The following is a 21,772-nucleotide window of genomic DNA, read 5'->3' as shown; positions in this document are numbered from 1 at the left end:
ATGGTAAGCGGTTTTTATGCCAATAGCACATGAATTTGAGAGACAGGTGGCTTATCCCACACAGAGTTATGTTTCCAAAACCAAATGATTACTGCTATAATTTTTCAGTTACGGATATGTCAAACATAGAATGATAAAATATCACAGATGAGTGACTTCAATTGGGTTAGTAGTTTTTCCCTTTTTTTTTTTTACTATTATTTTTAATAAAATGAGTCTGTTGCCCCCTTTTTATAGCAAGTTCTGCCAGGGAGCAATAATCTCGGTGATGTTTTGGGGACTCCATAAAAGGAAACCTCCATCTGCCGAGAGCATTTCTATGACAAGGAACATGAAAAGAAACTTTGTTTCTGGTGCACTTTTAATATAACTAATATAATTAAAAGGCTCTAATTTTGACCTTAACCATAATTGAGATCAGGTTACAAGAAGTGGCCTCTTCACATTCATGGTGAATCACATGATTTGGCTGATATTGGGAAGGCAAGCCATGGTTGAAAGATGCCAATAGTTACATTTTCTGAGTCTTTCCTCTGTGCCAGGCAGTGTTCTAAGTGCTTTCTGTACATGAACTAACTTCATCCCCACAAGGACCCCACAGTGTAGGAAATCTTAGTATCCCCATTTCACAGAGAAGGAAGCTGAGGGTTAGTAACCTACCCTGGTCACCTATCTGACTGCAGCCAGTAGGCTCTCCTGTCTCCCCTACTTTTGCTTGTGTGGTTCATGTGGGCCCTCCTTTGCACTCTGCCCTCTGCCCCTTAATCATCCCTAATTCCACCAGTGAGACCTCAGCATCAGAGCTCCCTCTCCAGCAACTGGCCCGTTCTTAGATGCAGCGAAGCTTCCTGCAGCTGCTGTCTTCCCCGTCGTATCCAGGCCATGCAGCTGCATTCTGCCCTTGCCCCTTATGTAGCGTGTCCGTATTTAACACTGAAGCTTTGAGGCGGCTATTAAAAGTAAAGATGTCATTGGAATCTTGAGGGGATCTGTGTGACTCATGCAGCATCTAAGTAGGAAACCCGTGCCTCTGGAGGCCGGCTTGATGGCCCTGTTGTAACTGTGGTTTCTGATTCCCCCCAGGTGTGTCAGGTCAGTGCCCAGCAGCCGGTCCAGGCCGAGCTCATGCTCAGGTACCAGCAGCTGCAGTCCCGACTGGCCACGCTCAAAATCGAGAATGAGGAGGTGAGCATGCTTGTGCCCCGCAAGTCATCTGAATTCTAACGTATACTGGAAGACATTGTCACATGACCTAGGCATATTTAACATTCCAAATGCAATCTCTTCATCATACGTTTTCAGCTAAATCATGGTTCCTAAAATACCCTTGTCAAAGATAAATCCAAAGATTCTGTATTCTACCAGAGATGAATCCTTTACCAGGGATTTACTACATACACACATAAACACACATTTTATTTTTAAATTTGTAATTCATACTGAAAATAGTTCCCATAAATGATCAAATTCAACATATGTGTCCAAGAATACACAATAGTGTGGAAATAAAACTTGACTGACATGTTAATTTAATCCTAACTTCTGAAATTAGAAATTTCTTTGCTTTTTTGTATTCTTTAGATTTTTGGTACTAAACATGGCATTACTGATCCAATTAGTACAGAAATCATATTTTAAAATAGTACTTGAATGAGAATAGAAAACTTTATTTGCTGATATTAGTGGCTTTAGGTGGATAGAACATAAAATGTGAATTATAAATATATGTTGAGCCAGAAAGCAGTCATACATTTCAGCTGCCTGTTTCTGAAATTAATTTAATTGGATCCACGTTCTCCTTAAAATATGAACCACAAATGTTTCTAAGGCTCTCAGTCATCACCTACAGGAACCCAAATCAAACTAAACTCAAGTTAGAAAGTTTACTTACTGGTCAATGTTTGCATAGCCTCGGGCATGATGGAATCTGTATTCTGATGATATTATCAGGAATCTCTCTTTCCATCATTTTGAAGTTGTATCTTCACATGTCAGTTGGTAGTTGTTTTCCCTCATACTGGGATAGCCCAAACTACATGGTCCCTATAACTTGCCATCTCACCCCATCCCAGGGTCCTTATCTCTGAACTAGGATCCTTTATTGGCCTTACTTCAATCATGCATACTTCCGGACCAGCCATTACATGCAAGAAATGGGATTCTTTCATGGATCAGCTTAGATATTGTGCTCATGCATAGAGCCCTTTGACTGACAGCTCCACCAGAAATATGTATTTCTAGAGACAATTCCTGAAAGGAAGGAATGTGGGACAGAAAAAAGAAAGCAATAACAATAATTCATCCTGAGGAAATGAATTACCAGAATGCACTTTGATACCCTCTTTTATTTTATAATCTCATGGGATGTTATGAACTCTGTAAACATATATTTGACTCTGTTAACAAACAGTGATATGTTTCTAGACCAGTCTAGTTTGGTCAAAATCCCTTGCAGCTTTCTGTCTTCCATTCTTTCTAGCAGAACCAAACCAGCCCTTATTCACACATGTGTTTAAGATGCAACCATGTGATTAAGGCTTCAGTCTCTGTGTAAAGTCTCACAGATGAGCCTTTCCAAAGGAAAGCTATTGCTCTTCTGGAGGTGTTTTTGAGCTTGGGGTTTTGGCGAGGCATCACAAAATACTAGCCTGATGCAGTTTACTGGATCCTAATAGATCTACAGTTTGTACATCTAGTGACTTCCAATTTGTGTGTGTGTGTGTGTGTGTGTGTATTCTCCTGCTGTTTTACTTGGAAACAGTCTCTGAACTCTAGGAAAATAATGTGTTCTACACAAGGTCAAAACTGGCAGCCCACAGACCTGTTTGGTTTGGCTCCCACGTTTTTGGCCTGTTGAAAATGAGCAAGTCTGGCGATGCTAACCCTGCATTGCCTCATGAAGGGAAGAGCTGGGGTATTTGAATTCCACTTTGCCATAGTCATTCAGCTCCCAGTTTTCTTACGTTGGACTATTCCATTTCTCTTGCCTGTCTGGTCTCTGCAGGCCTTTGAGGTTTTGACCCTTAATGTTTGCCCTTTTGAGCATAATGTAGAGAAGCACAGGGTCCTTATAAACTAATAGTGGCAGGCTTTCTGAGGGTTAAAAGCATTTATCATAGAAACAAATGAATTAGATTGTCCTGATGTTTCCAGTGAGCATGACTGTTGGTTTATGATCTGCTGGACATGGGACAAATGCACTGTCATAGAATGGGATTTCCAGTGAAAGGAAGATTTAAATTGGATTTTTTTTTTTTTTTTAAGATTTTATTTGACAGAGAGAGACACAGCGAGAGAGGGAACACAAGCAGGGGGAGTGGGAGAGGGAGAAGCAGGCTTCCTGCTGAGCAGGGAGCCCAATGTGGGGCTCGATCCCAGGACCCCGGGATCACGACCCAAGCTGAAGGCAGATGCTTAACGACTGAGCCACCCAGGCGCCCCTTAAATTGGATTTTCGACAATCAGTAGATTTCCATTGATAGGGAAGAGGGAAAAGTTGTTTCAATATATTTCAAAATGCCCTGGAAGAACCTTGGTTTCCCAGGGGAATTTGGTCATCATCCAGGCTCTCCTTGAGGATAAGCCAAAGGTGAAGCTGAAGTCAGATGACAAGAGACTTTGAGAGCCAACTTAAGGGATTTTGACACTATGAGTCAGCTCATTTCAGTACAATAAATATTTGTTCATCAGCTTCTACGTTCCACATATTTTGCCAGATGTGGGGAGTACAGTGATGAATGTCACAGTTCGCATCTGTCTTGCGTGAGGGCCAGACTATAACAAGTCATTTATATAATGCAAAAAGTAAGGGATGTAACTTGGGAACAAGATAGCAATCATTCCTGATTTGGAGTCCTTTATAGCACTCTTCTCTACCATAAATAAAGAATTTGCCTCTGATCCTCCACTGATAGAGGTCAAAAAACTGACACATTGCTCTCAAACCAAAGTATACAAGTAAAGAAACATGTATAATTCTCTGCCTCTGCACAAACAGATATACACAACGTCCAAAATTCACTGGAAAGAGTTCAGTTAACTAAAAATAATTATCACTGCCCAGTGAAAAGATAAAAGTTGAAAGAGAATCTCATCCAAGTTGAAAAAGCATGGACAGTGCAGCTAAATAGAACATGAACCTTTTCACCAAATCTTAAACAACTACAAATAATGGGCACCATTTGAAACTGTAGGAAGCCTTTTTAGAAGGGAATTTCCATGCTGAGAGCCTACAGACCATGAACAATTTTTGTTTGCTTTACAGTGCTTGATTTTTAAAAATTAGTTGCTGTCATTTAAAAATTAGAAGTTTTGAATAAAAATATGTTTCCAGTTTCTAAACAATTAGAAAGTCTGATCATACTAGACCTGCATTTCTGCAGGACGATAACTGGCTGGAGCTGAGATGCTCCCTTTAGACAGAGAGCATGTCCTTCCTGTTTGCCATGCTCCCCACTCAGCCCACTTGCCTTATTGTCACTACTTCCTTGGCCCTTGAGGATATATGAGTTTGCAGCACTGGCTTTAGAACAAAGAGAGCAGTAAGCATTTGTGAAATGGCCTCAGTATACTGGCACATAGTAAAAGCTAAATGAAGTTTCGAGAAGGGCTTCATTGAATTTGGGGTGGATACAGATTTATAATGGATTGTTGTCTCCTCACAACTTCACATTTGCCTGTTAGGCCTTTTAAATCATACGAGCTTTCAGTTTCAGTATGCTGCACACTTGCATCACTGGTACCTCAATCCTAATGATTTCAACCTCCTGTCAGCCCGCCAACAAATATTTATTAGTGCCATTAGTGCCCACTGTGGGTTGTACGCATAGAATTGGAGCAGAGCCTGCTGCCCACACAACTTTATCCTCATTTTTTTTGTTTTGTTTTCTTAAACACTTTCAAAGCAACCTATATCTAAATAATCATTGGTACCTTTCTCACTATAAATATTCTCTAAGCTTATTTCAATCTAATGTTGCACAGGCTTGCACATATTCTTGAAGTTCACTTTTAATCTTTGTTTCAGGGATTTCAGCATGGGGGTCATTCCCTCTGCTCCTTTCTTTCCAGGCTAGCTCTGGAGTAATTCCCATAGACTGCAGTTCCCTTTTCTTAGAGTTCCTCTCTCCGCCCTTTATCTAGACACAGCCAAAGAAAAGGAGAAGGAATTGTCTTAGTAGAGCAATTATGCTTTTCGTATTTTTAGTACAGCCTTAGTTTTAAGTAGTTTGCCCCATTTTCAGATCATTTGTCCCCACATTTGGTCCAGAAGGTAGAGTTTTCTTAAGCGATCACTTCTGTGCCATGACTAAAGCCTCATGTATAAAATGAGTTTCTCTTAAGTTATAGATTTATCCCCCTGAAGGGAATGGAAGAGAGAGGAACCTGTGATTCCTCAATTAATTTGCAACACTGTTTAATGAACTGACAACCCCTTATAAATTTTCCTGTCTTTACTTAAAATCTTTAACCAAGAGTTTACTAGGGAGTAATTCATAGACTGTTCCAAAAATATATTCCTTACACAGGGTATTTTCAACCGTAATGAACAAGATTTTATGTAAACATTTGAAACAATTTCCATGGCCTGGGTAATTGAGAGAAGTAAGAGAGATTTTGGTTATACCTTGTAGAAAAATCACATTGCTCCCGAAAACATCCCATAATACCACTGACTGCAGCACAATGCCAAGTCATGGAAATCAGTGATCAAACCCTTAGGGGCTATCATCAGATTCTTCTAAGACTTGGTATAAGATGTGGAGCTTGATAATTACCTAATCATAATTACTATTTTTGATCTTCTCTGTGGCTTTAACTTCATTTTTTCTTATTTAAGTATTTTTTTTTTTATTTAAGTATTTCTTACTTGCCTGCAACCTTCTATTGATGAGGTTAACAGTAGGAACCTAAGTAAAAGATAACTGCCATTTGTCCGTCAAATGATAGCATTATCTTGACCAAAATTGAAAACAAGGATCAACTGTCATTCACAAAAACACTTTTTTTAAAAAACATGTATTTTTAGAAGCAGTGTGTATGATGTGTGTGTGTGTGTGTGTGTGTGTGTGTAGTTTCAAATAAGCTTTAACTCCCTAACAGAAGCAACTTGATCCAGAAGAATACCAAGCAGAGTGAGGAGAGTTTCTAGAAAGGGTCTAAAAGTGAGTCATGGGATAGGGCAGCCTAAATAGAGTGGTGGAGCTCAGGATGGCTGTCAGCAAAGCAAGCACATGTTGTTGGTGTGTGCTGAATGTTTCTTTGACATCTGTGGATTTGAAAGGAGGATGACTTCAACCTCTACCATTCATTCACTGAACCTTTTGGATAATCCCCTGTGTCCCAAGCACTGTGCTAGTGACAAGAGATACAAAGATTGATAAGCTGTCGCTAACCTCAAGTCGCTCCCCCTGGAGATGGACAAGATAGCCCTCTCAGTGGTGTGGAAGGTCCTTGTGAGAAATGGAATTGGCATCATTCACGTCATTACCCAGCAAAGGCAAGGTCACTGGCATCTGTACCAGGAACGAGGGAAGACCATGGCATTAATCCAGTCTCTCTGTGTGTGTGCATGTGTGTCTGGTCTCTTTCTGGTAATTTTTAACCCATCTGAAATGATACAGTGCTGCACTGAAATGCATCCGAGGTCAGTCATGGCAAGAAGTAAATAGGTGGGGAAGGGAAGGCAGAGCTGGGGGTCATCTTCACAGATGGACTGATGAGTCTTAAAGAATGAATAGGCTTGTGTAATGTGCAAGGCATAGTGTCATAAAACAATATGTGTGTTAGAGGTTGGATTGTGTCCCCCCAAAATTTATATGCTGCAGTACTAACCCCAGTAGTTTAGTATATGACATTATTTGAAGACGGGGTCTTCACAGAGGTAATTAAAGTGAGGTCATTAGAGTGGGGCTTCATCCAGTGTGATCGATGTCCTTGTATAAAGAGAAAATGTGCACACAGAAACAGAGAAGGCCGTGTGAAGAGACACAGAAGATGATCATCAGCAAGCCAAGGAGGCAAGCCTGGAACAGACCTTCCCTCATGGCGCTAGGAAGGAACCAGCACCTTGATGGCAGACTTTTGACCTGTAGGACAATAAACTGCTGTTGTTGAAGCCCCCAGCCTGTGGTACTTTGTGACAGCAGCCCTGGGAAACTAATACAGTGTGTTCAGAGAATAAAGTCAAAACAACTGTTTTGTTTCCTCCAATGGTTATAATGTCCTGTGAGTAAAAAGGCAAACGAGCCAGTCTGCAGTAGCCCACAGAAGTCACCTCTTCTCTGTGGTTCGTTTTGATTCTCAGCGCAGAGTCCTGGCCACCTGGGGACTCCTCCAGTGCTGTACATTCTTCGGGTTTTTCATAAATTCCTTGTCACGTTTTTGGCCTCTCCTACCAAAGCTAGCTGCATTTTCCTGCTGCTAATAGGGAGTCATTACAAGCCTCATATTAGCTGTTTCATAGTTGCCTCATTATATTCCCTCCTTGTGGCTTATTAACATGACTTGTGTGTCAGAAGCTGGTGTTATTCTTCGTCGAGAACATCCCATGGGATAGTATGTAGTCCCAGCCATCCTGTCTGGTGTTTTCTGTCACATCCTTTATTCTTCCTGACAATTCCAAATTTAACCATGACACTCTTGCTTCAGAGAAAAAAGTTGAGAAAAGGGAAAAAAAAATGGTGTTGACAATGACAGGAATCACAGGGCTGCTGCTGGGTCCACAGTTTGGAGGCCTGTTACAGTGGGACCTGCTGGTCCCCGGGAAAATGGTACCGCCTCCAAGACCTGGGGCAGTAAGGCTGGTGCTGGGACAAGGGTCCACTTCAGGGCCCGCAGTCGGTCCACAGACAGTCTGTTACCAGGTGCTTGAATGGGCGTGACACCCACCAGTTTCCTGAACAGTTTCCTAACAGGCAGGACTGGCTCTGCACCCCAGCTGAAGGGAGCTGGTGCCTGTCCCGGGTCCATCCCAGGATGCATAGCCAGGACCAAGATGTATGCCTGCCTCCAGGAGCATAGACAGACATGTCTTCCACCTGGAGCCAGGTTACAGGGCCACTTCGAGATCTGCAGATAGATGGAGGTCAGCAGGTCTGCCTCCAGGAGCACTGAGAAGCATGCCTTCTAGCAAGTCCCTGTACATGGAAGACTGCTCCGTGACCAGGGCGGAGAGGGACTGGAACCCCATCACGGGCTGCTTCACCTTCCACAGCTGGGACCACGGTCAGGAGGCCTATTATTTGAGGCCCAAGTAGATGCGATTCTTCCTGGGTCCCTAGGCAGGTAGTTCTGGTGACAGGACCAAAGCCAAATAGGACCATAATGGAGTCCCCAGGGGGACCTGCCTATTTCTGGGTCAGTAGCCAGGACCAGGGTTGGCAAGCCTCCCACATGGGCCCAGGCCTGCTTTCTCAAATTGGTCCTCCTCAGTCCTGGGCTCCACCAAGGTTTTACAAGTCCTTAACCTGCATCCCAAAGCTCCCACAAATGCACTTTTATCCGTGGATGGCCACCAGGTTACTGTTGCAGTGGGGCAGGGAGGAATATGTACAAGGGAACCTCCTATTTTGCTGTCTTGCTGATGTCACCTCTGGGGTGGTGAGTCTTCATTCAGCCTATAAATATGTAATCATGACTTCCTTAAAGTAACCACTTACAGTATTGTTTTTTTAAATAACCTTTAATATGCTTTTTTCCAGTCATATGTCTCCTTTGCATTGTGCACATCCCCAGTAATAATGACTAAGTCTGTTAATTTTCTTTGTACTTTTTTGTTTTATTTTATCACGTGATCTCTTTTAGTATCGGAACTAACACTGATTGCCATTATTTCTTCCCTAAACAGTATTTTGTTGATTAAAAGAAAAGAGTAATTGAAACTATTTCTACTTCCTGTAATAGTGAACTGAGTCACTCAGCTGATTATTTCACATTTCACTGTCCTGAACAAGATGTCTGGCCAAGCCTGAAGTCCATGGCAGAGAAAACCATATGTTGCCAAAAGGAAGAGCATCAAATATTTTGAACAAAAATAAAACCTGGTGATTCAGAACTATTAGTTCCCTGATTAGCTTGAAAAATAAGTAGACATTCACTCTAGAAGAGGATAGTCTCACCCTAGACTTCAGATAACTACCAAAACGTCCAGCAAACAGACATCAGATCACAGAGAGATGCCCACAGGAACTCCAGATATTGACATTATCAGAAATGAACTGTAAAAGAGCTACTTACTGTGGTCGAGGAGATAAAAGCCAAGTTTAGATTTCAGTAGGGACCATAACCTACAAACAGTGAAATAACAGATTTTAAAATGTACCACATAGAGATTCTAAAAGTGAGAACTACAGTGCCCCAAGTTAACAAATCAGTGGATGGTTTTAACATCAGATTCAACACAGCTGAAGAGTGAATTATCAAAGTGGAGGACAAATCAGAAGAAAATAATCAAAATGCAGCATGGAAAAACAAAAGGATAGAAAATACAAAGAAAGGAGCACCTGGGTAGTGCAGTCAGTTAAGCATCTGACTTCGGCTCAGGTCATCATCTCAGAGTCCTGGGACTGAGCCCCACGTTGGGCTCCCTGCTCAGCTGGGAGTCTGCTTGTCCCTCTCCCTCTGCCCCTCCATGCATGGACTTGCTCACTCTCCTTCAAATAAATAAATAAAAATCTTGAAAAAAAAATACGAAGAGAAGGGTAACAGATATAGAGAACACAGTGGTGTTTAGCATACTAATTAAACTCCCAGAGGGGAAAACAATAGAAAATGAGACAATATTTACAGAGATAAAAGCTGAAAATTTATTAGAGTTTATGAAAAATATCACACAATTCAAGAAGTCCAAAAAAATCCAGGTAGAATATATTTTTTTAAATCCTTATATAAACACATTATGGTAAAACAATAGAAAACTTCAGGGGCGCCTGGGTGGCTCAGTTGGTTGAGCATCTGCCTTTGACTCAGGTCATGATCCCGGGGTCCTGGGATCAGCCCGAGTCGGGCTACTCAGCAGGGAATCTGCTTCTCCTTCTCCCTAGGCCCCTCCCCCTGCTTGTGCTCTCTCTCTCTCTCAAATAAATAAAAAAAATTTTTTTAATGTAGAAAACTTTAAAAGTAGCTGGAGAAGCAAGCAAAGTGGCAATGGACTCACAGCAAACTTCTCATTCAACAGGAACATAGAAGCAGGAAAATATAGTGATTATCTTCAATGTATTGAAAGAAAATAGGGGCGCCTGTGTGGCTCAGTCATTAAGCATCTGTCTTAAGCTCAGGTCATGATCCCAGCGTCCTGGGATTGAGCCCCACATCGGGCTCCCTGCTCAGCAGGGAGACTGCTCCTATCTCTCTCTGTCAAATAAATAACTAAAATCTTTAAGCAAAAAAAGAAAGAAAATAAACTGCCAACCAGGAAAAAATACTTTCATAAATGAAAATGAAATAAAAGACATTTTCTAGTCAACAAAAAAAGAGTTCACCACCAGCAGACTCATGCTAAAAGGAATTTCTAAAGGCAGGGAGTTACTCTTAAAAATATAAGGAAAGGAGGTCAAATAATGTAACTAATATATGGATAAAGCAAAATGAATACTGACTATATATAACAACTGATGTATTTAAATACATGTTAATGTTTACATACATATTCTATTATAATACATTATAAAAATAGCATATAAATAAGTAAATGAAGTTAAGGTGCTCTAAATTCTGTACATTGGGAAAAGGATAAAGCTACCGATTTACACTAGACTTTGAGCAAAGGTAGAATATGACCTAATTGTGCAAGATAAATGTAGAAGATAAAAAGCTCCTAGAAGATAACATAGAAGAGTATCTTTATGGCTCTGAGATAGGAAAATATTTCTTAAATAGGACCCAAAAAGTACTAATCATAAAGGAAGGGACTGGTAAATCAATTACATTAAAATTAGAGACAGTTCAGGGCGCCTGGGTGGCTCAGTCGGTTAAGCGACTGCCTTCGGCTCAGGTCATGATCCTGGAGTCCCAGGATCGAGTCCCGCATCGGGCTCCCTGCTCGGCGGGGAGCCTGCTTCTCCCTCGGACCCTCCCCCCTCTCATGTGCTCTCTGTCTCTCTCATTCTCTCTGTCTCAAATAAATAAATAAAATCTTTAAAAAAAAAAAAAAATTGGAGACAGTTCATCTAGATACTAGAGTGAAAAGCCAGAGCAGAGTGGGAAAAGATATTTGCAACACATATAACTAACAAAAGACTCATATCCATGTCTACAAATAAGTAAGAAAAAGACTCATAACCCAGTGGAAAATTGAGCAAGAGATTTAACCAAAGTATTTCCAAGAGAGGAAATCCAAATTATCTTAAATGTATTATAATGAGCTCAATCTCAGGCATCAGAGGAATGCATATTAAAACCACAATAAGGTACCATTACACACCTCCCAACACAATGGTTTAAATTTTAAAAACTGATAATACCAGCTCTTGATGTGGAGTAGCAGGAACTCTCTTACTGGGCTAGTGGGAATACAAATCAGAACAATAATTTTGGAAAACAGTCTGGCAAACCCTATAAGCAGCAATTCTGCTCATGTATGCTAGACATGTATTCATGGCAGTATTCTCAATGGCCCAAAACTAGAAATAAGTCAGTATCAACAGTAAAAGGGATGGATTATGATGTATTCCTACAATGAATATTCGGCAATGAACTACTGTACTCCCAAGAAATGAATAAATCTTACTACATGAAGTTGAACAACAGCAACAAGACAAAAATCATACATGCTATAGGATTCCATGTATATGAAGCACAAAAAGGCTAAAACTAACACATGATGTTAGACATCAGGATAATGGCTACCTTTGGGGAGGAGAAAGGAGTGTGTGGTAATTGGGAGAAGCACAAGGATTTGTAATGTACCATATTTCTTGATCTGAGGGGTGGTCACGTAAGTGTGTTCACTCTGATCATTCATCAAGCTATATACTTATGATGTGTGTATTTTTTGTGTGTAGTTTAACTTCCAGTTTTAAAAAGTTGCTTTAAAAAAATGTAATTGAGAGGCGCCTGGGTGGCTCAGTTGGTTAAGCGTCTGCCTTCAGCTTAGGTCATGATCCCAGTGATCACATCAGGCTCACTGCTCAGTAGGGAGCCTGCTTCTCCCTCTCCCTCTCCCCCTGCTTGTGTTCTCTCTCTCTCTCTGTGTCAAATAAATAAATAAAATCTTTTAAATAAATAAAAAATGTAATTGAGAGAGGACCCAGTGATACCTGAGATTTATAAGGATCCAAATACACAGAAATATCCTCTTGAGAATGATATTAAAGAGAGCCTCTCTTCATATTGGTGGTAGTGGTTGTTGTTTACCTGTCTCTCTCTCCTCTTCTTGGGGCAGGGCCTATGTCTTCACCTCTGCCTGACAGAGCAGATTCTGAGTGTGGGATCCACGAAATCATGTGGTAACAGGAGAAATGTGTTCCTGTCCCCAGGTTAAGAAAACGACCGAAGCCACCTTGCAGACCATACAAGATATGGTCACCATCGAGGACTACGATGTCTCTGAATGCTTCCAGCACAGCCGTTCCACAGAGTCTGTGAAGTCCACGGTCTCCGAGACCTACCTGAGTAAGCCCAGCATTGCCAAGAGAAGAGCAAACCAGCAGGAGACGGAGCAGTTCTACTTCATGGTACGTCTGTCGCTTCCCAGACGCTCTTGGGGCTCAGATCTGGGGTCCCCAAACACAGCTTCTAGAGTTGGATTGGAATCACCTGGGCTCTTTATTAAAATACAGACTCCTGTCTGCCCTCGGAGTTCCCAATTCTGTTTGTCTGAGATAGGATCTAGGAGTTAGTACTTTTGTAAAAGTTCCTCAGATTTAAAGAGGGCTGCTCTAAGACCACTTTTAAACTTTAACGTACATACATTTCACCAGGAGAGCTTGTTAACATGCGGGTTCTGATTCCAGTAGGTCTGGGGAAGGAGGGACCTGGGAGTCTGCGTCCCTGATAGGCTCCCAGATGATGGCAGATAATGCTGGTCTGCATCGGACTGCACTCGGGAGTAGCAAGGTTCTAGAATCTAGCAGGTAAAAGTGGCTGGATTTTAGATATCCTGTGGGAAGTTCCCTGACATGAAATATATTTTAAGTTAAAAACGAATCTTTCCTTTTGCAGAAACTCAGAGAATATTTGGAAGGTAGTAATCTCATCACAAAACTTCAAGCCAAACATGACTTGTTGCAGAGGACCCTTGGAGAAGGTCAGTTATTTGAAGCAGACAGGGAGGATGACATGGATTTTGTATTGTGTCACATAGCTATTCCATGAAGAGTGTGAGTTGTGGATTTGTGTTTTAAGAAGCAGAGAACACTGCTTGTTTAGATTGGGCTTTTGCTGTAACTGTAACAATCAGGTTCTCCCTGGAACTCTAGCTTGCTGCTAATAACCTTGAGGAAGAATAGTGAAATCTGCGGAGGGCTGAAAAGCCAGCCCAGACTCCTAAGGAACACTCTGCCCAGCCTGGTGCTCCTAACACCTGGTGCCCCTAATGGGGAGAAGACTGGGTGGAGCTGCACCTGTGCCCACCTGCTGACCTCCCAGCCACTGCTTCCTTACCCTCTGGGACCTGTCCAACCTTCCAGCTCCACCCCCTTTGGTTTAGTGGGCCAGTATTTATTGTCACATCTAATGCCTTCGTGGACTCTAGGAACCAGTTAAACCAGTTTGGGCGACTTTTTTTTTTTTTTCTTTCCACAGACATTGATTTTACTTGAGAAAAAAAATCTAATGAAGTATACTGCTGTAGCTAATAATAACACGCAAGAATAGCTATCACTTCTACAGGGCTTTTTCTGTGCTAGGCATTGTTCTAAACTATATATTGAGCTGGGCTATAACTTTCCCCATTTTTACAGATGAGAAAAACAATGGGGAAAAAAGGATTATATTTTAAAAGGGACTGTGTAAATGTTACTCTTTCTCTTTTAATCTTCTTGAAATTTAAAAGGAAAAAATAAATACAAGCAAAGTCCCTTTTTTAAGTGCCTCATAGTCTGTAACTTTATCTTTTATTCACACTAGATCTTGCCAGAAGTTATAAAAAGTGAAAGAGAATACAGATGGGAGTGGGAAATGAGGGGAGAGAGGTGTGTAACTCAGGCCAAAAAGAGATTGCTGCTCTTTGACCTAAACTCTTCCCCCTACCATTCTAGAACCTTCCTACAGACAAGGCGGTTTTTTCATCACCTTATCTCCTGGTTTCCTCCAAAGGACACATTATCCTCAGGGAATGAGCACTCGGAGAAAGGTCATCATGACCTAAGGCTCCATGTATTACAGTTAGGATGCCAGATTCTAAGATAAAAGGCTGATTTCATTTAGAAAAATAATTAACATTTAAACTACTAGTAAGTGTCTTAAATAAAATAACCAAACACAATATGTGAACTTTCATTAGATTTTGAATCAAAAAAGCAAGTTACAAAAGGCATTTTAAGGACAATTGGGGAAATTTAAATATAGACAGACTGTATATTAAATGACATTATTGAATTCATTTTCTGAGATATGACAGTGGTGGTATGATTATGAAGGAGAAGATTCTTATTCTTAAGAAATGTTTGCTAAGGGGCGCCTGGGTGGCTCAGTCGGTTAAGCGTCTGCCTTTAGCTCCGGTCATGATCCCAGGGTCCTGGGATCCCTCCCCTCAGCGGGGAGCCTGCTTCTCCCTCTCACTCTGCCTGTCGCTCCCCCTGCTCATGCTCTGTCTCTCTCTGTCAAATAAATAGATAAAAATCTTTTTTTTAAAGTGGCAATATTAAGAAAATGAAAATCATAATTGAAGTTAAAAAAAATGTTTGCTAAATATCATAATATCTGCAAATTACTTTCAATCGATCCAAGAGAAAAGATAGAGAGGGAGAGAAAAGGAAATAAGGCCAATATGGCAAAATGTTAACAGTTGGGAAATCTCAGTGAAGGGTAGCCCTGTACAAGGTTTTCAACTCTTCTATAATGGAGGTTGGAATTTTTTTTAAAAAAACTTTTTTTTTCCTTTGAATAGTTGTCTTACCTCAGCAATCATGTCCCAGTTTTTTTTCTTTTCTCTTCATAGTATCATGTAAGATCATTTTTTCCACCTACCACAAAATGCCTGATATTTCAGTGATGCCCCCAAGGTCAGGTGCCGGTCCCAAAGCATAAATTATCATTAAGTGTTTTGATGAATGCTTACTGGCACAAAGCCCTTCCCTGCAGGACTGGATACCACGTTAGAAATCGTGAGTTGGACGCAATTAAGTAGTGGGTGAATTCATTCTTGGCATGCGTGCAGACACATGTGTTAATTCACTTGGGGTCCCATTCTGAAACTTTTATGATACTCATTCTACATAGATTCCCCGACGTCTCCTGGAGAGAAAACCCTCGCGGTTCATACGATTTTACATGGCATTATTGGATAGGGCTCTATTTTAGCCGACTTACTGACTCCACGTGCCAGATTCCGTCGTTAGCTGCTGTACTGTGTAAAGCTGTATTGTACCTTGGGAACTCTGAGCCAGGATTTCTTTATCTTGGAATTTCTCACTGGGTTCCAGTATCATAGTGACACAAGCCGGGTTCAGGGGTACCAGGCCTTCAGCAGATTGGATTTATTCAGAAACTGGATGGTTCTCAGACACACTAGCCTCTGCCCACACGCTGCAAACCTTCCTGCCCCCCGGCCCTGCCCCACGTGCAGGCTTGGCAGCACACCACACACCGGGCACTGCCTGGGCTTCTTGCTGGCAGCGTTGCCCAGAGAAAGGGTGAGCCTGCCCCCACCTTCTAGCTCAACCCTTGTGAGCCTGCTGTCCTTCCGTGCAAGCCCTGTTCGAGTTAATAGGCTTAAACCAAAAGAGACGAGGAAAGTTCCTGGTGCCTGTCCCACAATGAGATAATCGGGGAGTCCTTCTGAAGGAATCCAAGTCTGGGCTTAGTGAAATAAGGTTAGTAGCACAGGATTCGATGGTGTGTTTGGGGACAGTCGTGACTTTTTATAGAGAGATCACATCTCTGAATTATACTAGACTCACTGCTGCAAAAACTGCCTTCGTAGTAAAACAAATAGGGCCTAACCCAGGGATTTAGCAGTTGATCGTACACAGCTGAAACTGTAACTACAGACATGTGTTTGGCCTGTCTTACCGCTTGCTTTTGGCAGCCTACCAGAGGCCCAGTAAGTCCTTTGATTTACAACATTGTGAAGCAACTAGATTGAGCTCTTAAAGGCGCACTGTCAAAATTCAGAATTCCACATCTCTGAAAACTGTTGAAATAAAAAGAAACACATAATGAGTTGTTAAGACCAAAGTCATCACCTTCATCATCCTTCAGCAACACCATTATAAAGTGATGTCATTTGTTTTTCATTTGGAGAAGTTACATCAACACAGTAAATGAGATCTACATCAGTAAAACTGAGGCACTGAAACGGTTTCTTTTTCTTTTAATAAGCCTTCATGTTCACACTGGCTTCTTTATGTGCAACATTTGGAGTTAAGGGGAAGGGGGTGTAAATATCAGCGCAGTTTTCACTAAACACAGAAAATCTGACACTGGAAGCAGAGTTCCATGTTAGATTGTTTCTAGTCCTGGGCATAAGTTTTCTGACAAAGAAATTAAATGGCTTATCATCATTGAATCCATTGTCTGTCTTTGAGTAGGAGCACAAACATACTTTTAAAAGAGAAGCTGATTGTGAATAATTATGTTTTTTAGAAAAGCAATGTATCCTTAAGGAAGAAAAAGGACTGAAAATTAATGCCAGGAGTCCTTATCAGTCATTCATTAGGGACCCAATTCCGAGTGCCTCTGTCCAGTTTGAGCTGTGCACATTTTAAATATTTCATCTAGTTGGGTTTTCTTTTTTTAATCTCAGATTGCCACCACACTGTATTTTCGTTTTCCCTTTTAGTCTGTGGTGGTAAACTACATTTGAGTATGAAAAATAATTCACTTCTTAATTCTCAAGTGAAATGACCGGAGTAGTCAAAGTAGGTGTTTGTAGCAAGAACAAGATAATCCTGGATCATGGGTCATTTTTTGCCTCCAAATGGCTTATATTGTGGGATGGGGAGGGGGGTGAGGGAAGAAATTGTCTGTTGTTTTTAATAATTAAATAGCCTTCCAAAGAAAGTGATTGAAATCTAATCCTCAAACCACTGGAAGCTTTCACATTTCTCGGGGAAGCAGATTCTTCTAAGCTTGTGTGTTATTGATCTATTAATGATGATACTGATTAAAAAATAAAACCTCATTCATCAGTTGAGGCACAGTACTATTAGCTGAACAAAACGATGGATGTGGTGGTGGCAGTTACACTATGAATGATAGTTCTTGAGAAGCTTGCTCTTGGCTCATTAATCAAAATGTATCTTTTATAGGTTTTTAATTTTTTATCTCATACTATTAACCATGGATGGATGGAGCAAAATGATTTTAAGCCATTTAATATGTGATCTTTTTCTAAATCTAGAGAATCTTTGCTTGGGATATTTTAACAAAAGTAGCAAAACTTCAAAGTTCTAGAAAACATTTCATTTCTAAGGAGTTATTAGTGTCTTTATCATTGAATCCCTTGAAAGTGATTAACCTCCATTATCCAGTTTAATTTTGTAGATACTTTAAATTTTTATTTTACTTTTTAAAGATTTTATTTTTAAGTAATCTCTACACCCAACGTGGGGCTCAAACTTACAACCCCGAGATCAAGAGTGGCACACTCTACTGACCAAGCCAGCCAGGCGCTCCAGGACTTTTAAATTTTTAACTTAATGTGTGTTATATAATTTTAACTTAATGTGTGTTATATAATCTAGTACATCTTTAGCATTTTGTATTTGATTTTAGCCATATGGGGGAGACAGAAGTGTAAGCCATAATCCCTACCCTTCTTTTTAGGATCTTTCAAAGTATTTGCTGGGGAATAAGACTTATATTTTTACGATATATTACTTGGGAGCTCAGGTCTAGAATTAAAACAAACCTGATCAAAATAGCACCAACATTTTTCACAGAACTAGAACAAACAATCCTAAAATTTGTATGGAACCACACAAGACCCCAAATAGCCAAAGTAATGTTGAAAAAGAAAAGCAGGGGTGCCTGGGTGGCTCAGTCAGTTACGCAACTGCCTTCGGCTCAGGTCATGATCCCAGGGTCCTGGGATCGAGCCCCACGTCAGGCTCCCTGCTCGGCGGGGAGCCTGCTTCTCCTCCTCCCTCTGTCTGCCTCTCTGCCTACTTGTGTTCTCTATCTCTCTGTCAAATAAATAAATAAAATCTTTAAAAAAAAAAAAGAAAAGCAAAGAGGAAGGCATCACAATCCCAGACTTCAAGCTGTATTACAAGCTGAAATCATCAAGACAATATGGTACTGGCACAAAAACAGACACATAGATCAATGGAACAGAATAGAGAAGCCAGAAATGGATCCACAAATATATGGTCAGCTAATCTTCAACAAAGCAGGAAAGAATATCCAATCAAAAAAAAGGCAGTCTCTTCAACAGATGGTGTTGGGGAAACTGGACAGCGACATGCAGAAGAATGAAACTGGACCACCTTCTTACACCATACACAAAAATAAATTCAAAGTGAATGAAAGACCTAAATGTGAGACAGAAGAGCATCAAAATCCTAAAGAACAATACAGGCAGCAGCCTCTTTGACCTTGACCTCAGCAACTTCTTCCTAGACACATCTCCAGAGGCAAGGGAAACAAAGGCAAAAATGAACTGTTGGGACTTCATCAGGATAAAAAGCTTCTGCACAGCAAAGGAAACAATCAACAAAACTAAAATGCAGCCTATGGAATGGGAGAAGATATTTGTAAATGACGTATCAGATAAAGGACTAATATCCAGAATCTATAAAGAACTCATCAAAATTGGGGCACCTGGGTGGCTCAGTCATTAAGCATCTGCCTTCAGCTCAGGTCATAGTCCCAGGGTCCTGGGATCGAGCCCCACTTTGGGCTCCCTGCTCAGCGGAAAGCCTGCTTCTCCCTCTCCCACTCCCCCTGCTTGTGTTCCCTCTCTTGCTGTCTCTCTCTGTCAAATAAATAAAATCTTAAAAAAAAAACTCGTCAAAATCAACACCCAAAAAATAAATAATCAGTAAAGAAATGGACAGAAGACATGAACAGACATTTCTCCAAAGAAGACATACAAGTGACTGACAGACACATGAAAAAATGTTCAGTATCACTCAGCATCAGGGAAATACAAATCAAAACCTACCACCTGTCAGAAAGGATGAAATCAACAGTAAACAGCAGATGTTCGTAAGGATGCAGAGAAAGGGGAACCCTTTTGCACTATTAGTGGGAATGCAAACTGGTGCATCCACTCTGGAAAACAGTGGGGAGGTTCCTCAAAAAGTTAAAAATAGAGCTACTCAAAGACCCAGAAATTGCACTATTAGATATTTATCCAAAGGATAAAAAAATGTTGATTTGAAGGGGCACATGTACCCCAGTGTTTACAGCAGCATTATCAACAATAGCCGAATTACTTTATTGGGAAAGAGCCCAAATGTCCATTAACTGATGAATGGATAAAGATGTGGTATATAGGGCGCCTGGGTGGCTCAGTTGGTTAAGCGACTGCCTTCGGCTCAGGTCATGGTCCTGGAGTCCTGGGATCAAGTCCTGCATCGGGCTCCCTGCTCGGCAGGGAGTCTGCTTCTCCCTCTGACCCTCCTCCCTCTCATGCTCTCTGTATCTCATTCTCTCTGTCTCAAATAAATAAATAAAATCTCTAAAAAAAAAAAAAAAAGATGTGGTATATATATGCAATGGCATATTACTCAGCCATCAGTAAGAATGAAAACCTGCCATTTGCAACAATGGATGGAACTAGAGGGTATTATGCTAAGCAAAATATGTCAGTCAAAGAGACAAATATCATCTAATTTCACTCATATGTGGAATTTAAGAAACAAAACAGATGAACATAGGGGAAGGGAAGGAAAAATAAAATAAGATAAAAAACAGAGAGGAAGGCAAACCATAGGAGACTCTTAACTATAGAGAACAAACTGAGGGTTGCTGGAGGGGAGGTGGGTGGGGGATGGGCTAAATGGGTGATGGCACTAAGGAGGGCACTTGCTGCGGTGAGCACTGGCTGTTAATTTTAAGTGGTGAATCACTAAATTCTCCTGAAACCAATATTACACCATATATTAACTAACTTGAATTTAAATTTAAAAAATAAAAAAGATGGGCGCCTGGGTGGCTCAGATGGTTAAGCGTCTGCCTTCGGCTCAGGTCATGATCTCAGGGTCCTGGGATCGAGTCCCGCATCGGGCTCCCTGCTCCTTGGGAGCCTGCTTCTCCCTCTGCCTCTCTCTCTCTCTGTCTCTCATGAATAAATAAATAAAATTTAAAAAAAAAATAAATAAATAAATAAGATTTGTATATTTATGGGTGGAAAAAAAAAACCTGGACCCTAGGGCCAAATGCGTCACATACTAACGGTGTAACCTTGAGCAAGTCACAGTAACTTGCCTCCTATATGCTTGGTCTCTTCCATAAAATAAAAATAACAGTACCTGCTTTATAAGGTTTTGTGAAAATTGTGAGTTAATGTATAGAAGGTGCTTAGAACAGTGTCCAAGTGTTGGACATCATTGCTGTTTTTATTGTTGTTAGTATATTTTGTGTCATACTTCTGTGAGAATAAAGTATGCAGCATGACAGAATACAGTACAGCACAAGCCTGTTAGTTTCTCTGTCCTCAGAGAACCTTTTGCTCATTCTCCTGACTCACCCTGCGTGATCTCAGCTAGGTCCCGTGGCCCCAGAACAACCTAAATGGTGGTGACTGTCAAATCTTAATCTCCAGCCCTGTCTTGTCTCTGTGCTTTAATCATGTACAGCCAGCTTCCTGCTGAAGGATATCCTGGAAGACACCACTTCCTAGGAGACCATCTCTCCCACTTAAGAACAGCTAGAAATTATTCTGGAGTTCTCTGTCCACCTTCTCCTTTTTCTTGTCCCGCAAAATAGCAAAAGGCCAGAAGAAGGAAGGGAGTTAGAGTTAAAGGATATACAGAACTGGGTAGTGGGGGAAACCAGATTTTTCCCCTTTCCTCCCACCCCCACTCCGAGTCAGGGCCCAGCACTGATTCTAGTAGACCTAACAGTGGCCTGAGTCTGGGTTGAGGAAGGTATTCTCTGATACTGTCACCCCCCCCCTTAACAAATAGAACATTAATCAAATCCTTTGTTTCTTATTCTTCAAAAGCAGGTAATAAAGACTCTGTTGCCTTGGAGGGTTCATTCACCATTTCCAGCAAGCCAGCTTTCTCTACAGATGTTATACTGGCCTCATCCCACAAATCTGAATCACTGATAGGATGGGCTGGGCGTACCTGTTTGTGCTGCAGCGTGAACCTTCTCTGCTAGCCGTAACTTCAGGCTGTTTCAGGAGCACAACGTCATTTTGCAGACAAACCGGTGGAATGGTTCTCTCTTCCAAACCCCTCCCACAGCTCCACCCAAAATGTGAGAAAGAGCAGACAGCAACCACAGCCACCTTCACACTTGGAATTAGCACAGATTGTAGGAGCACTACGAAAATACAGAGCCAATGTTTAAAACCAGTCAAGAAGCCCGAAGATATAAGAAACTCATGTTTTAAATGACAGGGAACTCTGAAAGGCTGTTAGCTTACAGGTTGTAGAATGTAGCATAATTTAATGTCCTTGTACTTAATACCTGCCAGTGTCATTTCTGATTATAA

General features: G+C 41.1%; 1 protein-coding gene across 2 annotated transcripts in view; it reads left to right on the top strand.

Annotated features, from left to right (window-relative positions):
- SRGAP1 (SLIT-ROBO Rho GTPase activating protein 1) overlaps positions 1–21,772 on the top strand; it is a 264,777-nt gene that overhangs the window by 198,046 nt on the left and 44,959 nt on the right. For both annotated transcript variants that reach the window (XM_021678635.1, XM_021678634.1), the window contains exons 8-10: positions 1,084–1,185; positions 12,477–12,674; positions 13,162–13,246. In XM_021678635.1, coding sequence (XP_021534310.1) covers positions 1,084–1,185; positions 12,477–12,674; positions 13,162–13,246 — 385 coding nt within the window. The remainder of the gene's footprint in view (positions 1–1,083; positions 1,186–12,476; positions 12,675–13,161; positions 13,247–21,772) is intronic.

This window comes from Neomonachus schauinslandi, chromosome 5, assembly GCF_002201575.2.
Source record: "Neomonachus schauinslandi chromosome 5, ASM220157v2, whole genome shotgun sequence".
Taxonomy (NCBI): Eukaryota; Metazoa; Chordata; class Mammalia; order Carnivora; family Phocidae; genus Neomonachus; species Neomonachus schauinslandi.
Note: the sequence above shows the minus strand (reverse complement) of the source record. Positions and strands in the feature narration are given on the sequence as shown.